Source organism: Monopterus albus, unplaced genomic scaffold (assembly GCF_001952655.1).
Source record: "Monopterus albus unplaced genomic scaffold, M_albus_1.0 scaffold27.1, whole genome shotgun sequence".
NCBI lineage: Eukaryota > Metazoa > Chordata > Actinopteri > Synbranchiformes > Synbranchidae > Monopterus > Monopterus albus.
Genome location: NW_018127907.1, coordinates 1666219 through 1687459, shown reverse-complemented (window position 1 = coordinate 1687459; position 21241 = coordinate 1666219). Strand labels below are relative to the sequence as shown.

Here is a 21241-nt window from a genome sequence, read left to right as displayed (position 1 = left end):
GAAAACAAGCCTTTAAATTTAAAAAACAAATAAACTGAGTTGTGTTGTTAAAGACTTCATAAGGAAGGTCAACACCTGAGATGAGTGTTAAGAAGATGAACAGGCCTACACATTCTGCATCCTCTTTTTTTCCAGCTTTTGCAGAGATGTGACTCTGTTTAAGTCATTTCAAAGCAGTGCATGTCTAATCCGTGTCCTGACCAAAGCAGGTGTGTGCAGAGAAGGAGAAGCAGAAAGCAGAGACAGAGAGGCAAGGCAGAGAGAGGAGGAGAGAGGGAGGACAGTTTCTTTCGCTGGATGCAACTACAAGCAGCAGCTCGGGTCCGGACAAGAGGCGACCGGGGTTTGGAATGAAGGTGTACGTGTGCGTGCGCCGTGCGTGTGGCGGAGAGACTGCGGGACCAGGAGAGAGGCTCACCACTTCCCTCCCCTCTGCGCCGCTCTGCCCTGTGTGTCGCCGCCGACTCCTCCTTCTCCCCGGCACATAGGCATCTGGCGTGGTGCGATGGGAAGAGGTTAGAAGTATGGCATGCAGAGATGCTTTCTGGCAAGAAGAAGGAGATGGTGACAGCGATGCGCCCCGCTTCTGCTCGGACCCTCTTCTACTTTATGTGCTTGGCGACTTGGTGAGTCACAGTATGAGCTGAACCCTCCTGCTCGGCTCAGTCCGACACTAATGATGCTTCTGTTTTAAGCCCTGAAGTTCAGCTATTCCGTTTGTTTATTTTGTTTGTTTGTTTTGCTTTCTAGTGTAAAGGAAATTTCTGCACAGACAGGGACAAATGAAGAGATATATCTGAATATTACTGGCATTTTAAACACACTTCTGAAGAGCTATGACAACAGGCTGCGACCTGGATTCGGAGGTATGTAGAAAAGAAATGCGATCTTTAGACAACTGATGTGCGCAAACATTGTCTATATGTAAAACACGCTCAGCAATCCCAGAAACATCTTTCAATGAAAAGAAAGCAAAGGCTAATTTATCTTTTATTCTACTTTTGTATATGGGAGTGAAACACACCATAAAGTGCTTTAATGCAGCATTAAACCTATTAACCATAGAACACTTTAAATCTTCTCAATATTATATATTTATTTACTTATTATTTATTCTATAGGAGGTAAGAAAAAAGTGCAATCGCCCTAAACTCACCAGTGAGCACCAAAACGTAATATAAATCAAGTCAGTTTTTTGTAATGCCTAAAATTAAAAATCACAAATCTGCTTCAAAGAGCGTTACCATCTTCCAGTTTGTGTAAGGAAAAGGAAAAGCAACAGAAGAGGGATTCTTCCTCCAAGACATCCAGCGCTGTGGTTGTACCAGTCGACCTCTCTCTGTGTGGGTGACTTGTATTATTGTACAGCATGTGACGTGTTGCCTAAGGACAAGTGTTTGACAACACACCCGACGCTTGTCCCTGTGCGTCTAGCCCAGTAGATTTTCCTCCTGAAGCGCGGAACCAGCGCGTGTACGTTTAAACCAGCGCAGTTATGTAAACCTGTGTATGTTGACGGGAAAAGGCTGAATGCACAGTGCTAAAAGTAGGACTATTGATTTGGTTTTTGTGCATCATGCCTGCAAGTAGGACATGCTACTAGAATTACTCTAAAAGAGATGCCTTGTTTTGACTGTGTAAAGAAGCTTGAACAACAGAAATGTGCGGGTATTGGTGCCTAATGTGCTTATCTCTGTACTTATAAGTAACACCAGTCTCCCTTCATATTTATTCACAGGATTATGTTTTTACATCTTTTAGGCTATTTTTAAATTTCCCTTATGCAGAGGCACTACAGCTCTGGACGAAATAAGCTACTGCATGTGCTTAGAGTATGATCCTGATGGACTGTAGGCATATAAAGACAGTTTATAGACGAGTGTGAATAAGACTGGTGCCTCTCTATGTCTCATAGTGCAACATGGAAGGATTTAAAACAGGAGACTGATTAAAACGCTTTTTTGTTCCATTAGGTCCTGCGACTGAGGTCAAGACTGATATTCGTGTCACAAGTTTTGGGCCTGTCTCAGATGTTGAAATGGTATGTACCCAAATCATTGGCATAAACAAATAGCAATTTATATATTTGTTATATTAATATTGCTACGACATACATGCACTCTATGTTCACACAGTTTTGTTTTAAATGTGGAGTTTGCAGAGGATAAAGAAAAAGTATTGCTCTAGCTGGGAAACACACCCTTACTATTTTATATTTATGTGGAAAACAAATAGTTTTTCTACTTATCTTTTCTTCAACTTTAATGCAGAAAATCATGAAGCACTATCAGCCTACCCACCAATTAACCAGCTCCATATGTTTTTCTCTTAGGAGTACACAGTGGACATGTTCTTTCGTCAGACATGGGAGGACTCTAGGCTGAGGCACAATTTGACAAATGAGACTTTAAGGCTAAACAACCTGATGGCGAATAAGGTGTGGACACCGGACACCTTTTTCAGGAACGGCAAGAAGTCAGTGGCTCATAATATAACAGCCCCCAACAAGCTTTTCCGCATCATGAGCAATGGCACTGTTCTTTACAGCATGAGGTACTATAGTATACTTAACTCTACAACCAAATATAATCTATTAATATTAAACAGTGGATGGGATACCAGAATGTTAGCCTACCCTGGATCACATAGTTTGTTCAGTAATGATGTTTTCTGCCATTTTACACATGCTACAGGTAATTTGTGATCTAATTTAACATAATTTGTATTCTGTATTGTGTGTTCTCATTAAAAAGCATGGGAGAAGAGAGAGAAGGAAGACTGTATAATTTAAAGCAATCAAGCAGAATTGCTATATCAAACTTAGTCTTACAGTGTAAAAAAACACATGGCTGTGCAGAGGCAGCCAAACCTTTATATATTCAGTATAGCTGTCAAGTAACTGCTAATTTGCCTTTTTAGAGAAAAGGTTTGGTATAAGTAAATCATTAATGTTTTCAACATCAGTGATATGTCTTTATATCAGAAGTAAAATGCTAGCAGCTATCACAGGCCATCAGTCCTTCCATCAGGAATAGTATGCAGTGAAACCCACCCCCCTTTGTTAAACAGTACTAAGCAACTGGCAAATCAATTACCAAAACTTTGGTGTACCTGACTTGCAAAAACCCACCATGAATGTGTGTGCATGTGATTATTTGGTCCTATACTGAGCTTCTCTTCTTTGTACTGCAACAGGTTGACTATTGTCGCTGAGTGTCCTATGAGGCTCATGGACTTCCCCATGGATGGACATATATGTCCCCTCCGGTTTGGAAGCTGTAAGTCCTGCATATGTGTAAATAAACCAGACAAACATACAGATAGAAAGTGAGATGGAGAGAGAGTACTGTCAGTACACATTTTTATGTTCCAAAATAATGGCACAAATTAACTGACACAAATTTAGGTAATCTTCTTTTTATTGTGCGCTGGCTCTTTAAATGGTAGGTAAGGGCTCAACAACCAGATGTTTGCTGATTTGCTCTGACAGGACAATATAAAACAGGTGTGCACTTGGAACCAGCTGGTGGCTAATACATCTGTGTTGCCCCCAGTACTGCTGCAGTGCCTCTGAACAAGGAAGTCAAACCTAATTTGCTCCAAAAACACAAAATAATTTCAGAGCCTGACCTCTGGCCGTTTTACAGAATCATATAGGTTTAGTAGTCATGCAAGTTTATATAGGAAAGCAATGCAACAGGTGCCATTTACTGTACACCTGTATGTTCATGTTGCTGTACAAAGGTTTTCAAAGGAATTCCACATAGTATTTCATTCATTTATGACTCATTTTCACACTGAAGCTTTGTACTTGAGTCATTTCCCAAATAGCAGTAAACAAATAAACCCAATGCTGATAAGACTGGCACCCTCAATAATGAATTTTGCTAACCTGGTGTTGTTTCACAGGAGACCTGCTCCTTTCCATTACAAAACAGGAGGGAGCACAATTTTCATTTGTGACTTCAGTGAAGTTTTATTTTATAGAACCCACTCTTATACTCTCATGCCTTTATAATAATGCTAAGCCTAATAATGATGATAATAACAACAACAATAATAATAATAATAATAATAATAATGACTATAGCTGGGTGTCATCTGCATAAAAATTTACATTTATTTTATACTGATGAATAATGTTCCCAGGAGGAAACATTCTTATTGAAAATGGTAAATATAAATGTGGAAACAGCTGGAATGGCTATGTCCAAAATGAAAAAATCTGCCTATCAGCACCTCAAAAGTTTACTGATTTACAGCAAAATGACAAGTTACGAGTTGTTTTCACCTGTTTCATGTCTTAAAACTAAGCTAAGATAACCAGCTACTGAGGGTTAACTTAATTTCTTAAAGGCCTTTTCAGACATGCACTGGAGCCCTGAAATTATCTAGGCATAACTCGGAGGAGCTGTGTGTGTGAATGCAAATGTCTGAGTCAGTCGACCTGGATCTTAAGTGGACTTTACTCTGCCCACTCCCTAGTACAAAGTTTGCGTAAGGTCCAAGTGGGCTGGAGTGAGCCCATGTGAGAATACAGCAACGTGTTGTCTGGAGTATTCACACGGAGTTAGTGGGTGTGTTGATAACGTTCTATCATGTGACTGGCATGAACCCGAAAGAACACAGATAGATGATGGTGAAGAAGAATAGTGAAGGTGTCAACAAAAATATCTAATTGGAAACACAATGTGGTCAGGAACTTCTGTCGTTAAAAGCTGGCTCCAGAATCGTCAGATTAATTTAAGGAATGGCAAGAGGCTGTTTATGACCAAATTACAGACTAACTAACTAACTACTAACTAATATGACTGCGTCATGTCCTGCCCCTGTCCCCAGGTTCCACCCCACCCCCCCGATCCTGGCATAAACCGACCAGTAGGTGAGAACGTGTCTGACATGGGCTATCTCCTGCTACATATTTAAAAGGGCAACTTCTGGACAAAGTCCAGGACTGATTTCATAGACATAGTCAGGAGTTCATGTGTGAAAATACAGTATGAGCAGACATGAGAATGGTATCAATGGTATCTACTAGTGTAACTCTCAGTGAGAAAGTGCAAACTATTCTTTGAACACTGTTGGAAGTAATTATTGTTCATCTCAGTCAAGTGTTTTGGCTGCTATGCATTTATGACTAGTTTGAGAAAGATAGTTTTATTTACAAGTGTATGTAAAATATAATTTTAGGAAGGTAAGGAAGTCAGACCAAAAGTCTGTTCTGACTTGTCTGAAAGCATTTTTTTGTATTGAAGCTCAGTCCTCTGCTGAGTAGCTGAGCATAAAGTGACTGAATGCTAAAACTAAATAATGAAGCATTTCATTCTTCATTGTGAACAGTGAAACCCTAACTCAGCATCAGTGTTAAAGTGGCCTACCTGTCAGCAGAAATGACTTATCTCAAATAAAGGAGTTTCTCAAATAGAGCAGCTCCATCTTATCAGAGAAGAGCAGGGATTTGAAGATTACTTCTCCAAAAGAAAAGGAAGGAGAAGACAAAGGCTTTGTTTTTAAACTCATCCAAACTGCCGTCAGTTACCCAGCGTGGTGACATTGCAGAGGACAAATGAATTTCTCTGTTTTACTGCCATCCTTCTCTCCTCTCCTCATCCTGCTTCTTCTGCCATTCTGCTCTGCTGCTGCTAGCCTCCAGTCAGGAGGAAGTGACCATGGCTCTGATGTGGCCTGAAGCAAAGGAAAGGTCAGAGTCCCTTCCTCTGCCTCAGGTTAGCACAGACCTATGCAGCTATTTTCCATAGCTGGTGTGTGTGTGTGTGTGTGTTAATGTTCTCGCCGTCTGCCCTGCCTTCACTTCTTCCTCCATCACTCTTTTTCTTTCCCTCTCTTTTTCTCCTTTCTGCTTCTCCATCTGGACTTGTGTGCACAGGCATTGCGTTCCACTCCATGACACACTAGAGTCATTTCATTTTGGCAGCACAGTTGGCATCCTGCTGATGTGGAGTCCCATAGGGAGTGGCAAGCTAAGATAACTGGCATTTTTTAGTTATGTCCAGCTTCACCAGAGTAATACAGAGAGGCACTGTTGAGGAAGCAACAGCAGGAAATAAAAGAACATTTTATGAGTTAAAGTTAGATGTTAATATGATGCTTTAGTGAGTGAAATACAACAGCTGGGAGCTCTGTGACTCCATCACACTCTCTTGTTTTCAGTGGATATAAAGAATGAGTGGATCTCAGGCGTCATCTTATTTTTTTCTATTATGAAATAAAAGCTATAATTCAGTCAGTGCTAATTCAGTGCCATATGATAAAAGAGCCTCCTTGGCAAACAACTACAAAAAATTAAAACCATTGTTAATTTACTATTCGACACTGAGCTTGTAGCCCTAATAATATAATCAGTCAGCGGAAAGTTTTAGTATCCTCTTATGGACACTAAAACACTCACTGAACGGTCGAGTGAGAACTGTCATTATAAGCAACACTTTTCAGATACAAGTAGTCATGTGATCCATTGTTAGAATAAAAATACTGATTATAGCTGCTTTAAATATTAGATATAAAATGTGCACATTTTAGTCAAACAGCAACATTTACAAAACATTTCAATCTGAAAATACATGTACTGTATGTAAGAATATGTGTAATGTATATAGCATACATGCAAAAACAAGGACAGTATTTGGAAAGCTTGGCAGCTATGCAAACATAACCACAATCTACATCTTGACTTGTTTTTTGTACTGCACTCCTGACAACTCACAGTAAGTGACTCATTTTGGTGTGGCTGTGCTGTCTGCCCACAGATGCCTATCCTGTAACAGAAATGATCTATACATGGACCAACGGACCTCAGAATTCAGTGGAGGTCCCCCCTAATTGCTCCCGTCTTGTTCAGTATGACCTTTTCAATGCGACGGTCTCCAGTGAAACAATTACATCCTGCACAGGTGAGACTTGTCCTTTTTTGAGCCATCAGCTGAATTATATTGAATGCTCAGAACTTAAATGGCTGCTGTTAAAAAACATAAAACCTGCTTTTTTATTGAAAGAAAGGATGTTCAGGTGTCTGTGTGTTTTTTTTTTCTTTTCAAATTTTGTGTATTTGCAGAGCCTATGCTGTATTTTTCATGCAAAAGACAATGGTATATATTGTACAAATGCAGCTCTGGTGGTAGATACTGGACAGATTTGGCTCTTTAACTCTGGCCGACATGACAGTCAGTCTACAGGATCATAACTAGCTGACATTACCGGTCTCAGAGACTCAAACACTGTCAACAGTATGAACTGAGGCATTTTTGAGGGCCTCATGGCTCACATAAATTTAGAAACCATAGCATGCAATGGATGTCATGTGTAGAGTCTGGTGATAATGGATAGGGGCCTTTAAAACGTAGACGACCATGAAAAATTATCATATAAAATATGACATTTAACGTCAGTTTCAAGCTACATTAACTGAAACCTGTCAGCCTGCAGCTTTAAATTCTTTATGAATCAAACTAATTTATTTCTGTTGATCCTCCAGGTGAATATGTGGTGATGACGGTCTACTTCCCTTTGAAACGTAAAATAGGCTACTTCATGATCCAAACATATATCCCCTGCATAATGACAGTAATCCTCTCTCAAGTGTCCTTCTGGATAAATAAAGAATCAGTGCCAGCACGCACAGTCTTCGGTATGTAGACCTCACACATCCCTCATCTTTCACAGCCTTTCTGCTCCTCTCCATTTATTTACTTGATGCTTGCATGCCCACAGAGCAATCAGAGCCTGAGTGTCTCTTCACTCTGCACAACAAGGTGACGTTGCAGTGTGTGGTGATTATGGGATCATATTTTTTTTTACCTGAGGATTTTAACAAGAAATGCAAATTCACTGCTACTGGTTTCCAAGTAGGACTATAGACATCTTTCCCCATCTTACTGTATTCCAGTGAATAACTACATTTTATTTTTAACTATGGATGACATATAATAATAACAGAGAGAGAGAGAGAGATTAGATTTTGACAAGTGACTGCATTATGGACCATTTCCACATTACTGTTACTTTCAGTTTTTTGGCCTCTGACCCAGTTGTACTCTTCCAGGCTCCCATTGTACATTGTTTGGCTCTCTGTCCTAAAAAAAACTGATTAATGTGTGTCAATAGAGAGGAACACACACAGAGATGCTCAAACTGGACCAGTGTAGATGGGATTTGTTGTTTTATTAAGGGACCTTTAACTCTGATAGTCAGTGGCTCATGTTCCTCCACTTGATGGAAAGTCGCTCACAGATAATTACATTGACAGTTGGCCTCCATTTTGAAAGAGAAAGAAAAACATGAGCGTCAGTGTTTGTTAATGATTCCCAGAACAGCTACAGTATGAGACTTTGTATGATGAAGGTTGTGTTACTAAAGGGTTTTGTTACTGAACTATCATTCGGTATTATTTATTGAATATTATTGGCTTTTCATGTTGTGTTTACCTTGATTCTGTTTGTGAAAATGTCTATCAGTGATTAATTAGTAATTTACTAAAGCATTGTAGATCAGTTAAGAGCTGTCAAAAGTGCTGCAGTTTTGTTCTTTTTTGGGTCCCTGTGTTTGAAAAATCCCCTGTAATGTACTGTAATGCAATGTAAGAGGCATGTTGTTGGCCTGCAGCAGCAATCATTCAGTCTGTGACAACATACTGAATCAGTAATAGTGACCACCAAACAATAAACTTCCCTAGTGGAAGAAGCAGTTTGTCAGGATAACTAGGAGGAGACAGTTGGACCTGACACTCAAATCACATAGCGGACATATTCCTTTATCTTCAGGCAATAACAAAATAAATAAATAAAATAAAATAAATGAAAATAACAGGAACACCGTGTGGCCATGAATTACCATAAAAAAGATTTCAGTTTTTGAACATAATACTTTAAAGAAGTTAAAGTACAATTATAATTTTACAATACTTTTACAGATATTTGCTGTTTACCATTTCATGGTCTGAAGACTTCCCAGCATGCATTGTGTGAGAGTGTAAACTCTTCAGTTACTCTTTTTTGTCAGTCTGAAGGATCCATTCATGGTGGAAACTTGCTGTGTGTCTGTAATACATATTAAATTAAATCATGGTTGATATTTTTCATAATATAAAAAAATGATGCAAACCATGATGAAAGGTTAGTATTGTCTACTTTGTACACAGTATTTAACAAAGCCGCTGGAGTAGGTTGTGTGCTGTCTTTGTACTTTGTTGGCACGAAATGGCTCCATCTATAAGCTGACTGTTATATTTAATGAGGAACCCAGTCATTGTTATTTAAATTATTTTATTTACATTGTAAAATCCATGTATACGGGCTGTGATTCCAAGTTCTGACTGCTCTTCGTTTCTTAGTGTTTAAGTGTGCAGTACGAAGAAAACTCTTAACGGGTCGGAAGTTTTTAAAACATCATGATTTAATTTTACAGGAGAAAAGACTTTAAGGGTATTGATTGTTGCCCATCTCAGTTAAGTGTAGCACACAGCCGTGTCCTGGCTGTTTCTGCAAGATGTGTCACAACAATGGAATTCCGCCCCACTGCGTAGTCAGTTTGGACTTTTGGCACCCAGCTTTTCCAACTGTTTCTTCAGGGATCAGGTTCTTGTCAATCTTGTCATTTTGTGGAGGTAAAAATGAAAGTTGGTATAAAGATCTAATTAAGTGAGGGCTAGCTCAACTGTAGCACTTCAATCAAAATGATGTCTGAGGAAAAATGGTAATTATTTACATATATACAAATACCCAAATGCATTTTAATTACAGTACATAAGATTTTTCTGATATCATTGATTCTTATCACCATTAGTTCCAGGTTAGGAACAAAACCCTTTACAGTATATCCAGTATATCCATCAAACATTTCAGTTTATATACAGCTTTATATTAGAGGTTACTGTCCTCTTTCTGTGGCCTTAAGCTGTGGTTCACCTATCAATGTCATCCAACTGCTTTTGATTGACAGGTAATTATATGGTGGTCACATCCAGGAACCGCGGACGAATTTATGTTTGGCAAGGACTCTGCAGCACAGGCTGTTCTAGATTGACAACTTAAAGGCGATTTTCTCCCAATCACATTATTGCTATTGGTCAATGATACTAAGGACATGATAAGGTACAAGCTTATACTGTACCTTCTATTATTTGGCTTGCTGGCCAGGTTGGTGCCCTGTTTTATTTTTATGGTATTTCTCTTTTTTTGTACAGAGATGAGTGAATGAGGACCATTTGACATTCAGCCCCATGATGGATTCAGTGTTCTTTAGTACTGTGCTGAATAAACTCTAAAAAGGTTAGCTAGTTAGCCTGATTACCTCTAGCTGACTTTCCATATGTAATATGGGGAAGATTTTTGTCAAGATGAACAAGGTTGTTTAAATCTGTTAATCACTATGTTAATTGGGGTGATCCAGATTGTTCACATTGATAGGACTCATGGAAAACTCAGTACTGTGACACAAATACTACTACAGTATGATGAAATTCTAGCTGAGACTCTGCTGATTCATTTGGGTGTCAAGCGATGAGCTACAGCCTGAAAAAACTGCCATTAGTGAAATTTTATTTTTATTGAAAAACTTTCAAACTAAAAAAAATATCAGTGTGATTTTAAATGCTAGGGCTATGTTAGCGTGGCCAAGGAATCACATTATGAGGGTCAAACTATCATGGGAATATTTCTTTTAGGTGGAATGCCATTATGGAGACGCTGAGCTGCCTTGGTGGAGAGTTGCACTCTCTGAGTATGGTCTGTTCTTGACAATGGATTAAATTATTATGTGTAACATTAAAGGGGTTGCTTGTAGTGATGAAGCCACAAAAATTATCACCTGACTGGCAGTTCCCCTCAGCTCTTTGGAACTTTTAGCATTTTTCAGCTCATTGTTTTGGTTACTCAACAACCTTACTTTTATCAGCTAAAAGTGAGACTTTTAACTTACTCATTATTCCTCTTTTAGTTCTGTTTTGATCTCCACCAACTCCTGAGTGAAATATCTGTATGTTTAGCTGCTAAATATCCACATTTTTCACCAGCTAGTTGCTAATTTTCTTTATCTGTTCATTTGATGCTGACCAGGTAGGTGTTGTCAGTAGGAAACATCTGATACAGTGTGCTACCTGCAGCTTCAAATGACTGACAGAATAAGTTAACAACAAGCTGGTGAACATAATGGATCATTTAGAAGCTAAAGAGCCAAATATTTCCTTAAGGAGCTGATGTAGACCAAAACAGAGAAAAAAAGAGACTCAATATTAAGCTAACATGTAACAGGTAGCGCAAAATACACTTCAAATGAATACTAATGGTTCTTTGTGTCTGCTGGATATGTAAATAGTCAGCTTTTTGTTAGACATGCAGTTTTATAAGGTGATAATATGACAATGTTGTGTTTACACTTGTTACATTGCCCGCAAGTGACCAAACAAAAGTTTATACTTCTCTGGTTTTAGAGAGCCAAACCTATTTGGTTTGCCATCAGTTAATGAAATATGCGAATGTACACAGGCTATTGAACACTGCAAATGTTCACTAACACCATTCACATGAAGAGAGTACTTTTCAGTATTTCATTCTATAAGTGATTTGCATTGACAAGTATTACAATAATTTTTTTTTTTACATAAATGTAACTATACTTACCCCATACAGCTAAATATGAAACAATGCTGACTCAGCTGATTGATATTGTTGTCTTTTCTTTACCACTGAAGGTATCACCACAGTCCTAACCATGACAACACTCAGTATCAGCGCTCGCCACTCTCTCCCTAAGGTCTCATATGCCACTGCGATGGACTGGTTCATCGCTGTCTGCTTCGCCTTCGTCTTCTCTGCCCTCATTGAGTTTGCTGCTGTAAATTACTTCACCGCAAGACAGACCAAAAAGAAGCTGGCCAAATGTCCCCCTGTACCCCAAACCACGCCTGTCAAGGTCAAGGACACAGAGGAAGTGCTGCAGGTGATTTTTGTTTCCCTCAAAGTAGACCCGCCTCAAATAATCTAATAGCATTTTACTTCAAGGAGCACTTACACAGCATGTCACTTATTATGTGCTTACTGTATCTGGCCTTTAGATTTATTAATGACCAGGACTGGGCCTGCCTGAGGGCCATCAGCTGTGCTCTTACTCAAAGTGATGAGAGGATCGGAAATGTAAAGAAAGCAGTCCATTTTATGCCAGGACGTGTTTAGACTTCCATATATTGCCAGGCTTGTCAAATTGAACTGAAATGAAAATGTTATCATTTTTAGCACTGCAAATGTGAACATGCTTAAATCCCAGATGTCTGTTCTAAATCTAAAAATGTAGCTCAGATGTTTTCACAGCAAACATCAAACAGGGCACTAGACTATAATAAACTGGCACACACAATCGCTACTTTATGATCATTGTTTTAGGCATTTTACATTTCCCACAAATTATGTATTGATTATGTCAAAAACTATAATAATTGTTCTCAGACTGTCACTGTCTATTTTTTTTTAACCTGGATGCACAGATAATTGTTCAGTCAACCTCAGGTTGACATGCTGAACTAAGTGCTTGTTAAATGTGTTAAAGGAAGTGAACAATAGATTATAGATTTAAACTCTTCCATAGCTCTTGCATGTAAGTCAGCCTAGACAGATTTAGCTTTTGTTCAGTAGATAATTTGTTGACTCTGGTTTGGATAAGATAGAGATAATATGAAAATGAAAAAAATAATTCTGTAAATAGTTCCACAACCACAGAACAGATGTTTTTGCTAATCACAGAATGTTTCTCAGGCTTAGTGTTTGCTGTGGAGCCTTGATTCTGAAATTCTACATTGATAAAATGACATAATCTGCAAGTTAAAACAAATTACATAACATCATGATCAGTGACATCCAGCATGTGGACTGACTTATGAATATGCCATGGCGCTGTTTTAGAGCTTTTAGTCTGCATGTGGACTGACTTATGAATATGCCAGAGCTTTTAGTCAGATGTGGTGAATGTGCTACAAATCATATAGGGCTAACTGTAGGAATGTGTTTCTGGTGGCGTATAAGAACTGTGTTAGATAAGGGATGGAGCATATTTCCTTGTTATGTCTTTCTAAACAAATACAGTGAAATATATACACTGATCAGCAATAACATTATGACCACCTGCCTTGTACTGTGTACATGGGAGGCAGTTGGTTGTCACCTGTGTCACTCTGCAGCTCACTGTGCATCCTCTGTTTCCATAGTTCTACTGTCAGGAAGAGCATAAGTGTGTTGGCCATTCAGTAAAAACCATATGTGAAAGAAGTGAAAACTGTGGTCGGAGGATGAGTTTTTAGACACATTCAACAGCCTCACCACTCTAGGTATCACCACTATAGCCACTGAATGTTTCTCTTCCTAGAGACCACTGTACAGTATTTTCAACCATTTTAACAAAGGTTCAAACTAAATGGAATCTTTTGAAAAGGATGAATGAAATTTAAAAGTTTAATCTACAGTAGGTCGACCTCATCAGTGAGCCTTGGGTGTTCATGACCCTGTAGCCAGTTCACTGTTTATTTTTCCTTAGACCACTGTTGGTAGGTACTAACCACTGCAGACCAGGAACACCTAACAAGACCTGCAGTCTGTGAGATGCTCTGACCCAGTCATCAGCCGTCACAGTTTGGTCCTTGCCAAAGTCACTCAGATCCTTACACTTGCCTGTTTTTATTGCTTTTCCAACACCTCAACATCTGACTGTTCACTTGCTGACTACCCCACACACTGACAGGTGCCACTGTAACAAGATAGTCAGCGTTGTTCACTTCACCTGTCAGTGGTCATATTGTCATGGCTGATCAGTGGGAATCTACTGTTAACTGATCTTTGAAGCTGACATAACTCAGCAATACATATGTCAGTTTTACACTAATTACTTTTAGTTGTCCCCTCCAGTCCAAATCCTAGTGTGGCATAATCAACCCTGAACGTGGTATAGTGACAAAGGCACTTCAGTAGATTAGTGGGTTGCCATGGCAACATGGCCTGGGTGCAGCTGTATAGGTTTCAGAAAGGCTCTGGCAATGGGGGGAAAATTAATACTCTTTACCTTGAAAGCAAGTGTCGTTGGTGTGACCATGGGGACCTGGCATGATTGTCAGGGTGTGTTGATGGTTCTAGCAAAGCAAACCTTGCTAGACACACACACACCTCCTTTACTGAACATGAGACAGAGTGACACTGGATTGTTTCAGATTCACTGATGTGGATTATTCCTGCAAATGCCTTAGTATCAGCATCACATTCTTGCTGCTTCAAAACATCAGCTCTCAAAGGATAAGCTTTTTTTAAGCTACACTGCATTACTGCCCCGATGCAGTGCTGCCTACTTTCTGTTATTAAGCTTGTGTGAAACCAATGAAATCCTCGGTAAATGACATCTGTGTTTCCACACATCGTCTGCTTCCAGATACAGGCCATCTGTGTCAGGGTGACTGTAATCAGATCAATATGACAGGGTTTTTGTTGCCTGACATGCTTTTCAGAGCAGAGACACAAGTGAGCCTGAACTTTCTGTTATTACTTTTACACATGTGAGGCCTATAAAGCCCCACATTTCAATAAAATGACTTTCTCAGGCCAACCTGATGTGCATAATACTGTCATTGAGTAAACAGGTCAGATTGGAATCAATATATTAAATATTTGGATGAGATATTGTGATATTTTTAATTTCTACTTCAATTGGATAGAAGAGTCTCTGAAACTTAAGTCAGATCAAGGGATGGAAATTAAATATATAGGTCTTTATATGTATGATCAGACACAAAAACATACTGGATTTGAGAGGCTGGTATTGATGTTGATATTTGAGAGAGATCTGATATTCATGTTTTCTTTTTTTAACATAAGGTTTATTTTAATATGGGTTTTAAAGTATTTATGTTATGACACGTTAATAGGCAAATAAACTTGTCCATGCTATCTGGTGAACTAACTACATAATGGAGACATGGTTTCTAAAGAATCTCAGATGATCTCAAACATATCATTAGTATATCTGTAATGCAAGTATTGCAATACTAGTCAAGCTTTCCATTCCCATACTCAGGAAGATTAAAGAAAGAAATTCTTTGTAAGTTTTGAAACAACCCTTGTTGGGTCAAATAAAGATCAGAGGACAGCTGTTGGCTTTAGCCTAATCTCTGATAAGCATTATGAACTAGCTCCCACACAGTGGGGAAAATGGTGAATGTGTTATCATGACTGGGGCTTTTGTGTAACCACACAATATCTAGTTGTGTGTGTATATCATATATTTGAAGGCCCAAGAAGTAGTCAGATGGACATGCTAATGATAGCAGCTTATGCTGGTGATTGCAGATAAATACAGTTTAATTAATTCTGTACATGTTTTTGGTTTTTGAAACACACACACACAACCACACAAACTCTTTGGATATTGGTTATCTATCTTAATAAAGCGTTGGTAGTTTTCATGAAGATATCAGTAAACTTCCCTATCAGTGCCTCTCAAATGTATAGCTACAGACGGGTGATGTACTAGAGGAAAACCCAGCATATATTGTCTCAATAAGGTGCTGGGTCACCATGTGCCACCAGAAAGGCCTCAGTGCAGCCTGGCATCGACTCTCCAAAGTCTCTGAACTCTACTGGAGGGATGAACACCATTCTTCCAAAAGATATTCCCTCACTGGGTGTTTTGAGGATGGCGGTGGAGATGCTGTCTAACACGTCGCTCCGTAATCTCCCATGTGTGTTCAACTGGGCTGATATCTGGTGACTGTGAAGGCCACAGCATCTGATTCACATCATTTTCATATTAATCAAAACATTTATTGACCCCCTCATTCCCTGCAGTTGGGGACATTGTCATCTCGGGAAAGACCACCCATTTATTTAGGATTGTCTTTTCATTTGTCACTGTCAGTATGTTTTTTTCCTCTGTCATAGCAAAATCCTGATACCAACGGTAACCTGAGAAAGCGGGTGAATCATGAAGAGTCGAGCAGTCACCCGAGAGCCCAGTCCACTACCAATATTTCGAGAGTAGGAAGAGCAAGACCGCTGCACCTTTTAGCCAGCAAAGCCAACAGCAGCTCCTCCATCCTCTCTCACTCGAGCCCCAAGTCTGAGAGCCGGCTCAGTGTTGCCTCCTTCTCTGTCCATCTGGTGAATAGTACTCCCCAGGCTGCAGCTTCCACGCCAGATATAATGGCAGACACGCCGTGTAAGCAGAACACCGCCTCCTTGTCTCTGCAGCACCTGTTGGGGCCCAAGCTAGAACGCATCCAGATGATGGCGAACAAGGTGGAGCAAAAGCAGACGCTGTGCTCCCAGCCCACCACTGCTGGTATGGGTGAAACCAGCAAAATTGACAAGTATGCACGGATCCTTTTCCCAGTGTCCTTTGGTGCATTTAACATGGTCTACTGGGTGGTTTACTTATCAAAGGACACAATGGTGGTGGCTAAGGGTGGATAAACTCTGGCAATACGAGTGAAGATCATTTCTTTTACCAGATGGGGAGCAGATAAAGACTGTGGGAGTTTGCAAACAATAAGACGAAACAGTTGTTCTTGGCAAACAAAGTGTACTCACTTCAAAATCCTGGAAAACAAACTCAGAATACATCTATATATTTCTTCCTAAGGTCCTTGAACAGCAAGTATGGGAGCAAATCAAACAAGAGAGAACACCTTCACACTGGAATATACCACTGTCCTCTTTATACGATATTGTGCTATGCCTGACTCTAAAGGTCTGTTGGCTTTAACTGCCTCATGATCTCTTTTGGCCTGCAATCAAGATAAAGCATTGGATTTTTTTTTCAGTTTCCTATTTTTGTATCCTGCAAGTGGCAAGATGTTCAGATGTGTGTACTACTGTCCTGAAATAAACTACAGCAACCCTGTAAATATATAGGTATATACATTTATTAGGATAAACTGATTTATATTTACAGTGTGCTTCCATTTGAATATTAAGACTTGTTGCTTTGGTGCCAGCAGGCTAGATGATACGGTGTTAAATGGTCTAAGTGTAGAAACAGTGGAGCGCTGGTAGTCATTTTCTGGTTTAAAGGGAAAAACTATAATTCCTGAACACCAAGTGATGTGAAACTAAAATGGAATAGATTTCGAAATAGGATTTGATCAGAATGAAAGTCCTCAACCCAGACAGAGTGGAGCTATCCACAGGACCTGATCAGCCATGAAAAACTTCTCTTGGACAGTACCTGCTTTCTTATACATGGAGGATTAAATAATCTGGAATTACTAAAGATGAAATTTGGAGATCAGTCAGGTAGAAAGTAGTAAAAATGAGCTATTAATTCTTGTAACAGTAGGATTTAAGCTTCTCTTATGTCAAACAGTAGGCAAAGATGTTGCCAGTGGTTAAAATACAGTCATATCATGAACAAACAGAGGGAACAGAAAGACAAGTCATTTATCAGTAGATCAGCAGCAGTTAAATAGTGAGATAACTGTTTAGAGGCATTTTGGATATACAGTCAAAGAATGTGACTGAACTGTTCGACAGCGGCTCCACAGGGAACAAACAGGAGCCAGGTTCTGTTAATCCACCTTATGCATAACACATGTGACTAAGAATAAACCTGTTTCTATATGCTTTTCAGTTTTAACACACTATACATTTTGCCACGGCATCTTATGGTGTTAGACCTGTCAAATTATTTCTGGATAAGGTGTAAAGAACAGTATTGAAGTAGCGGCCGACCACACCGGACATAGTTTGTGTTGAAGCCCAAAGTAGAGCTAAGCAGAGCACCCCACTAAATTACAGCATATACTTTTTTATTTCTGTGGGTAACACCAGAGTTAGCTGATGGGCAGCATGCATAAAAATCCTAATAAAGGTCTGAGTGCAGCACTGCCTCCAGCCCTGCTCTTCCTGTCAAGACTGTTTAAGAAATAGTTCAACTTTTTGCTGAGAATTGGATGATAAGGTCAAGACCTCTCTTACATGTGTACACTAAATGTAAATCTGCAGCCAGCAGTCATTTAGTTTAGCAGTAGCTTCAGTCCTGTGTATGTCTCTACACAGGATGTGTACAGCAGGCACTGTATGGAGTGTGGGTCACTAGTGTTTTTGCAACACTCAGAGCCTAATACATGATCAGACACACAATTAAAAAAACGAAAATGGCCTTGAAGAAGGAAAATTCACTGTGGGCATGTAAAACAAAAGGCATGTAGCCAGCTGGACAGATTAAAGCAGAAGTGTATGTGAGTCATTCATTGGCAACTGCACAAATTGGGCCTTAGAATTTTAAGATTTTTTATCATAACCAAACAGAGTTGGCTTGTTCTGCCCCATCAAAGTACAATAGGTAAACCAACTGAATGACAGGGCAGAAGATTTCAAAGTGATATGGCCAAAATTCTCTTTGTGGTCAAAGTTAGCATCACACTTACCATGCAGCTAAATGAGGAATTCATGTTTTTATACAAATCCATTTTGAAAATGTCATTAAAAAACTGTTTTCTCCATGTGTGTTAGTGCACACGAATGTGTGTAATGGTCAGAACGGACATGAAAAAATGACTATAGCTTAACAGAAAACAGTTAAAAATATTAAAATTGTAATTTGTACTTCAATTTAATTTAATTTAACTTCATGCTAACAAGTACACTTAAATGAATGTCTTCAGCCATTGGAAACAGTATTGACAGTTTTATGCTGCCTCGTCATTGCCTTTAAAATGTCGGGGACAAATTGAACAGTGTCCATGGAACGACCCATCTATGATTAAAATAGAGGAGAAATGACTGAATAATACATAACACCTCCTGTTGACAAGCTATAAAGCTCACTAATTATCTTGTTTTTTTTAACTGATACAAAACATAATAATGTAAAAAAAGACAAACTGTGGTTTTACAAGAGAAGCAGTGCCCACGGAGATTTGTGGTGTAGCAGGTGTCTAGTTTCTTGCTCTAATAGCCATGTCATCCAGGTAGTCAGGGTTGCTGGCCCTCGTCGATCGGTTAGTCTAACATGACTTATGATGCTGCGAGAACTGAAGGCTGATGGACAGATCAAGATGCCCGCCGCCACTCACCTCTCCTCAGTGCAGTCATGTGTGAAATTGAGTTTGCCATTATTACCTCCCTGGTGGTCCCTCACTCTCCATCCTCCTCTCTGTCTCTCACAAAAGTGTACAAGCTGTGTCTCATCATAAAAACACAGAACACACGTGCTAATGAGGACCCTGTCAACAACAGATTGACGTTCAGTGTATGTGCTGCTCTAAATGTGTGCATGATTGACAGAGCTTGCCAATGCCAGGTTGTGGGTTTTAGTGCCCCCCCAACACAAATCTGCTGTTCTAGATGACAGACTGAGAGTTCAGATAGCTCACTTTGCCATTTTGAAACATGTGGCAGGTTTGTGAAAATTTCAACCACATTCTGAAGTCAAGCTCTCAGTTAATCACTGCCATTGTCATTTCAGCTGTTTAAATGGTTTGAGAACATTGAAGTAGATTTTTCAAAAACTAGAATGGCTTTTAAATGGGGCATTCATTGTGCTTTTAGAACACTGTTGGCATAAACCAAGGCATGACGCGCCCTCTAGTGGGAGTACTGAACACAGTCTTATTTGAGGATGTACTCAACATGACTGTCACCACATCTGTAGTTGTGTCTGGCTGTAAGGCTGCAAGAAGTTTTGATTTTCAATAGTGTAGGAGATCCTGCACAGTACTGGTTCAGGACATTTTCCCACATTGCCTTAAGCTACGTACTGTTGGATTAAGCACACTGAAAAACAGGCAAATTTATAGCAGGGAAATAGAAATGAAGCATAAGAACAACACTTTATGATAGACTATTGGGAAGATTTTTTTAAATTAGAGGTTGAAAAGTTTGTTTCGTTTCAGAATTGGTATAATTCTCTGTTTTCTGCCAACATTTCCAAAGTTTCCTTTACTGTAAAATAATATAATTTAAAGATGATCTGATCTTGTTTTATGACATAGAGAGTAACTCCTCACCATCCTAACAAACCTCTGTGACTTTGACTTGTGTATTTCATATAAAGTTGAATGAAAGTATTGTATACAGTACATCTTGAAATGCAGTACAGCAACTGCGGTAAATACAGTGCAGCTGCATTCCATTAAAACAGCAATATAATCACTCTGTGTTAATTGGTTGTCAACAGACTGCTAATTAAATAAGATCAGATATGCACTGGTTTTGTTCTGTGTATGAGAACTGTGCAGGCATGATCACAGAAAATGTATACACTGAGACCCTACCTGTAAAGCATCAAGTAAAGAGTCTATAGTAATGCAGTTAATACAAGATTCAATTGTTCTCGTCTTTTGTTGAAGGATCATTATTTTTTCACACGCAGTATCCACAGTTGAAATTTGCCATATGCTGTCTAATCTTTGAAATGTTGTTTTTATTTAAAATGAGTTAACGGACAGTCTAAATATTTCAGTTTCATCTTGCCAGGTGAAAAGTAAAAGGCTGACCTGGCTGATGCACTGTGTGATATAAGACTGAATCACGAGTATCACGCTGTGCAGAAAACTATTCATTTCTATCTATTTCCACTAGAGGGAGCAAAATGCTGTGATTTGCTTCAGAGTCCAGACTACTTCAGGTGATCAGTATGAGCACACATGACAGAACAGGCTGCTTTGCATTCATTTTTGAGTCTTCTTGATTCTACTGTGAGAGATCTATGGGTAGCAAGTGCTCATGTTCTGATGGCAGAGGGTTCAGGGTCTCCAGCAAACTGAAGAATTAATGATTAATGTCACGAGTTTAATCATCCTCTCTCTAGAGACCAGCACAGTAACAATGTAGGTCTACACTCTTATCACTCATCTGTCTTCATAGCAGAGAGTCCTTCAGGCAAAAGCTTCCCAGTTGGGGGGGTGGGGGGGGGATCAGCGATTTAGGTATCTGTGGTTTATGACAGAAATGGGCTTCAGCCTTACTTAGACATTCATATACTCTGTATTATTGTTTTGGAAGAGCCACAAGACATTGTTTAACTCTGAACTCATATCACCAGTGTCTCCATTCATGCTTTAAGAGACATGCTGTGGTATATTTTTGTGCAATTAAACAACAACAACAACAACAACTCCTTTGTTTTACCTGATGCTGTATTTGTCACATTGGGAAATGATTTGCCTTTTGGCTCATCTCTCATGCAGCCCATGTTTCTGAGTGGTTTCATGTGTAATAAGACCTCACTTAACCCAGTTATTGGAATGCCACAGGCC

General features: G+C 39.3%; 1 protein-coding gene across 1 annotated transcript; it reads left to right on the top strand.

Moving 5' to 3' along the window:
• Positions 1-236: 236 nt before the first annotated feature.
• Positions 237-20864, top strand: gabra4 (gamma-aminobutyric acid type A receptor subunit alpha4). Its single transcript, XM_020595562.1, has 9 exons — positions 237-626; positions 751-866; positions 1974-2041; positions 2333-2553; positions 3196-3278; positions 6768-6911; positions 7493-7645; positions 11705-11952; positions 15924-20864. The coding sequence occupies exons 1-9, from the start codon at positions 538-540 to the stop codon at positions 16452-16454; spliced, it is 1653 nt and encodes a 550-aa protein (XP_020451218.1). The 5' UTR covers positions 237-537; the 3' UTR covers positions 16455-20864.
• Positions 20865-21241: the final 377 nt, after the last annotated feature.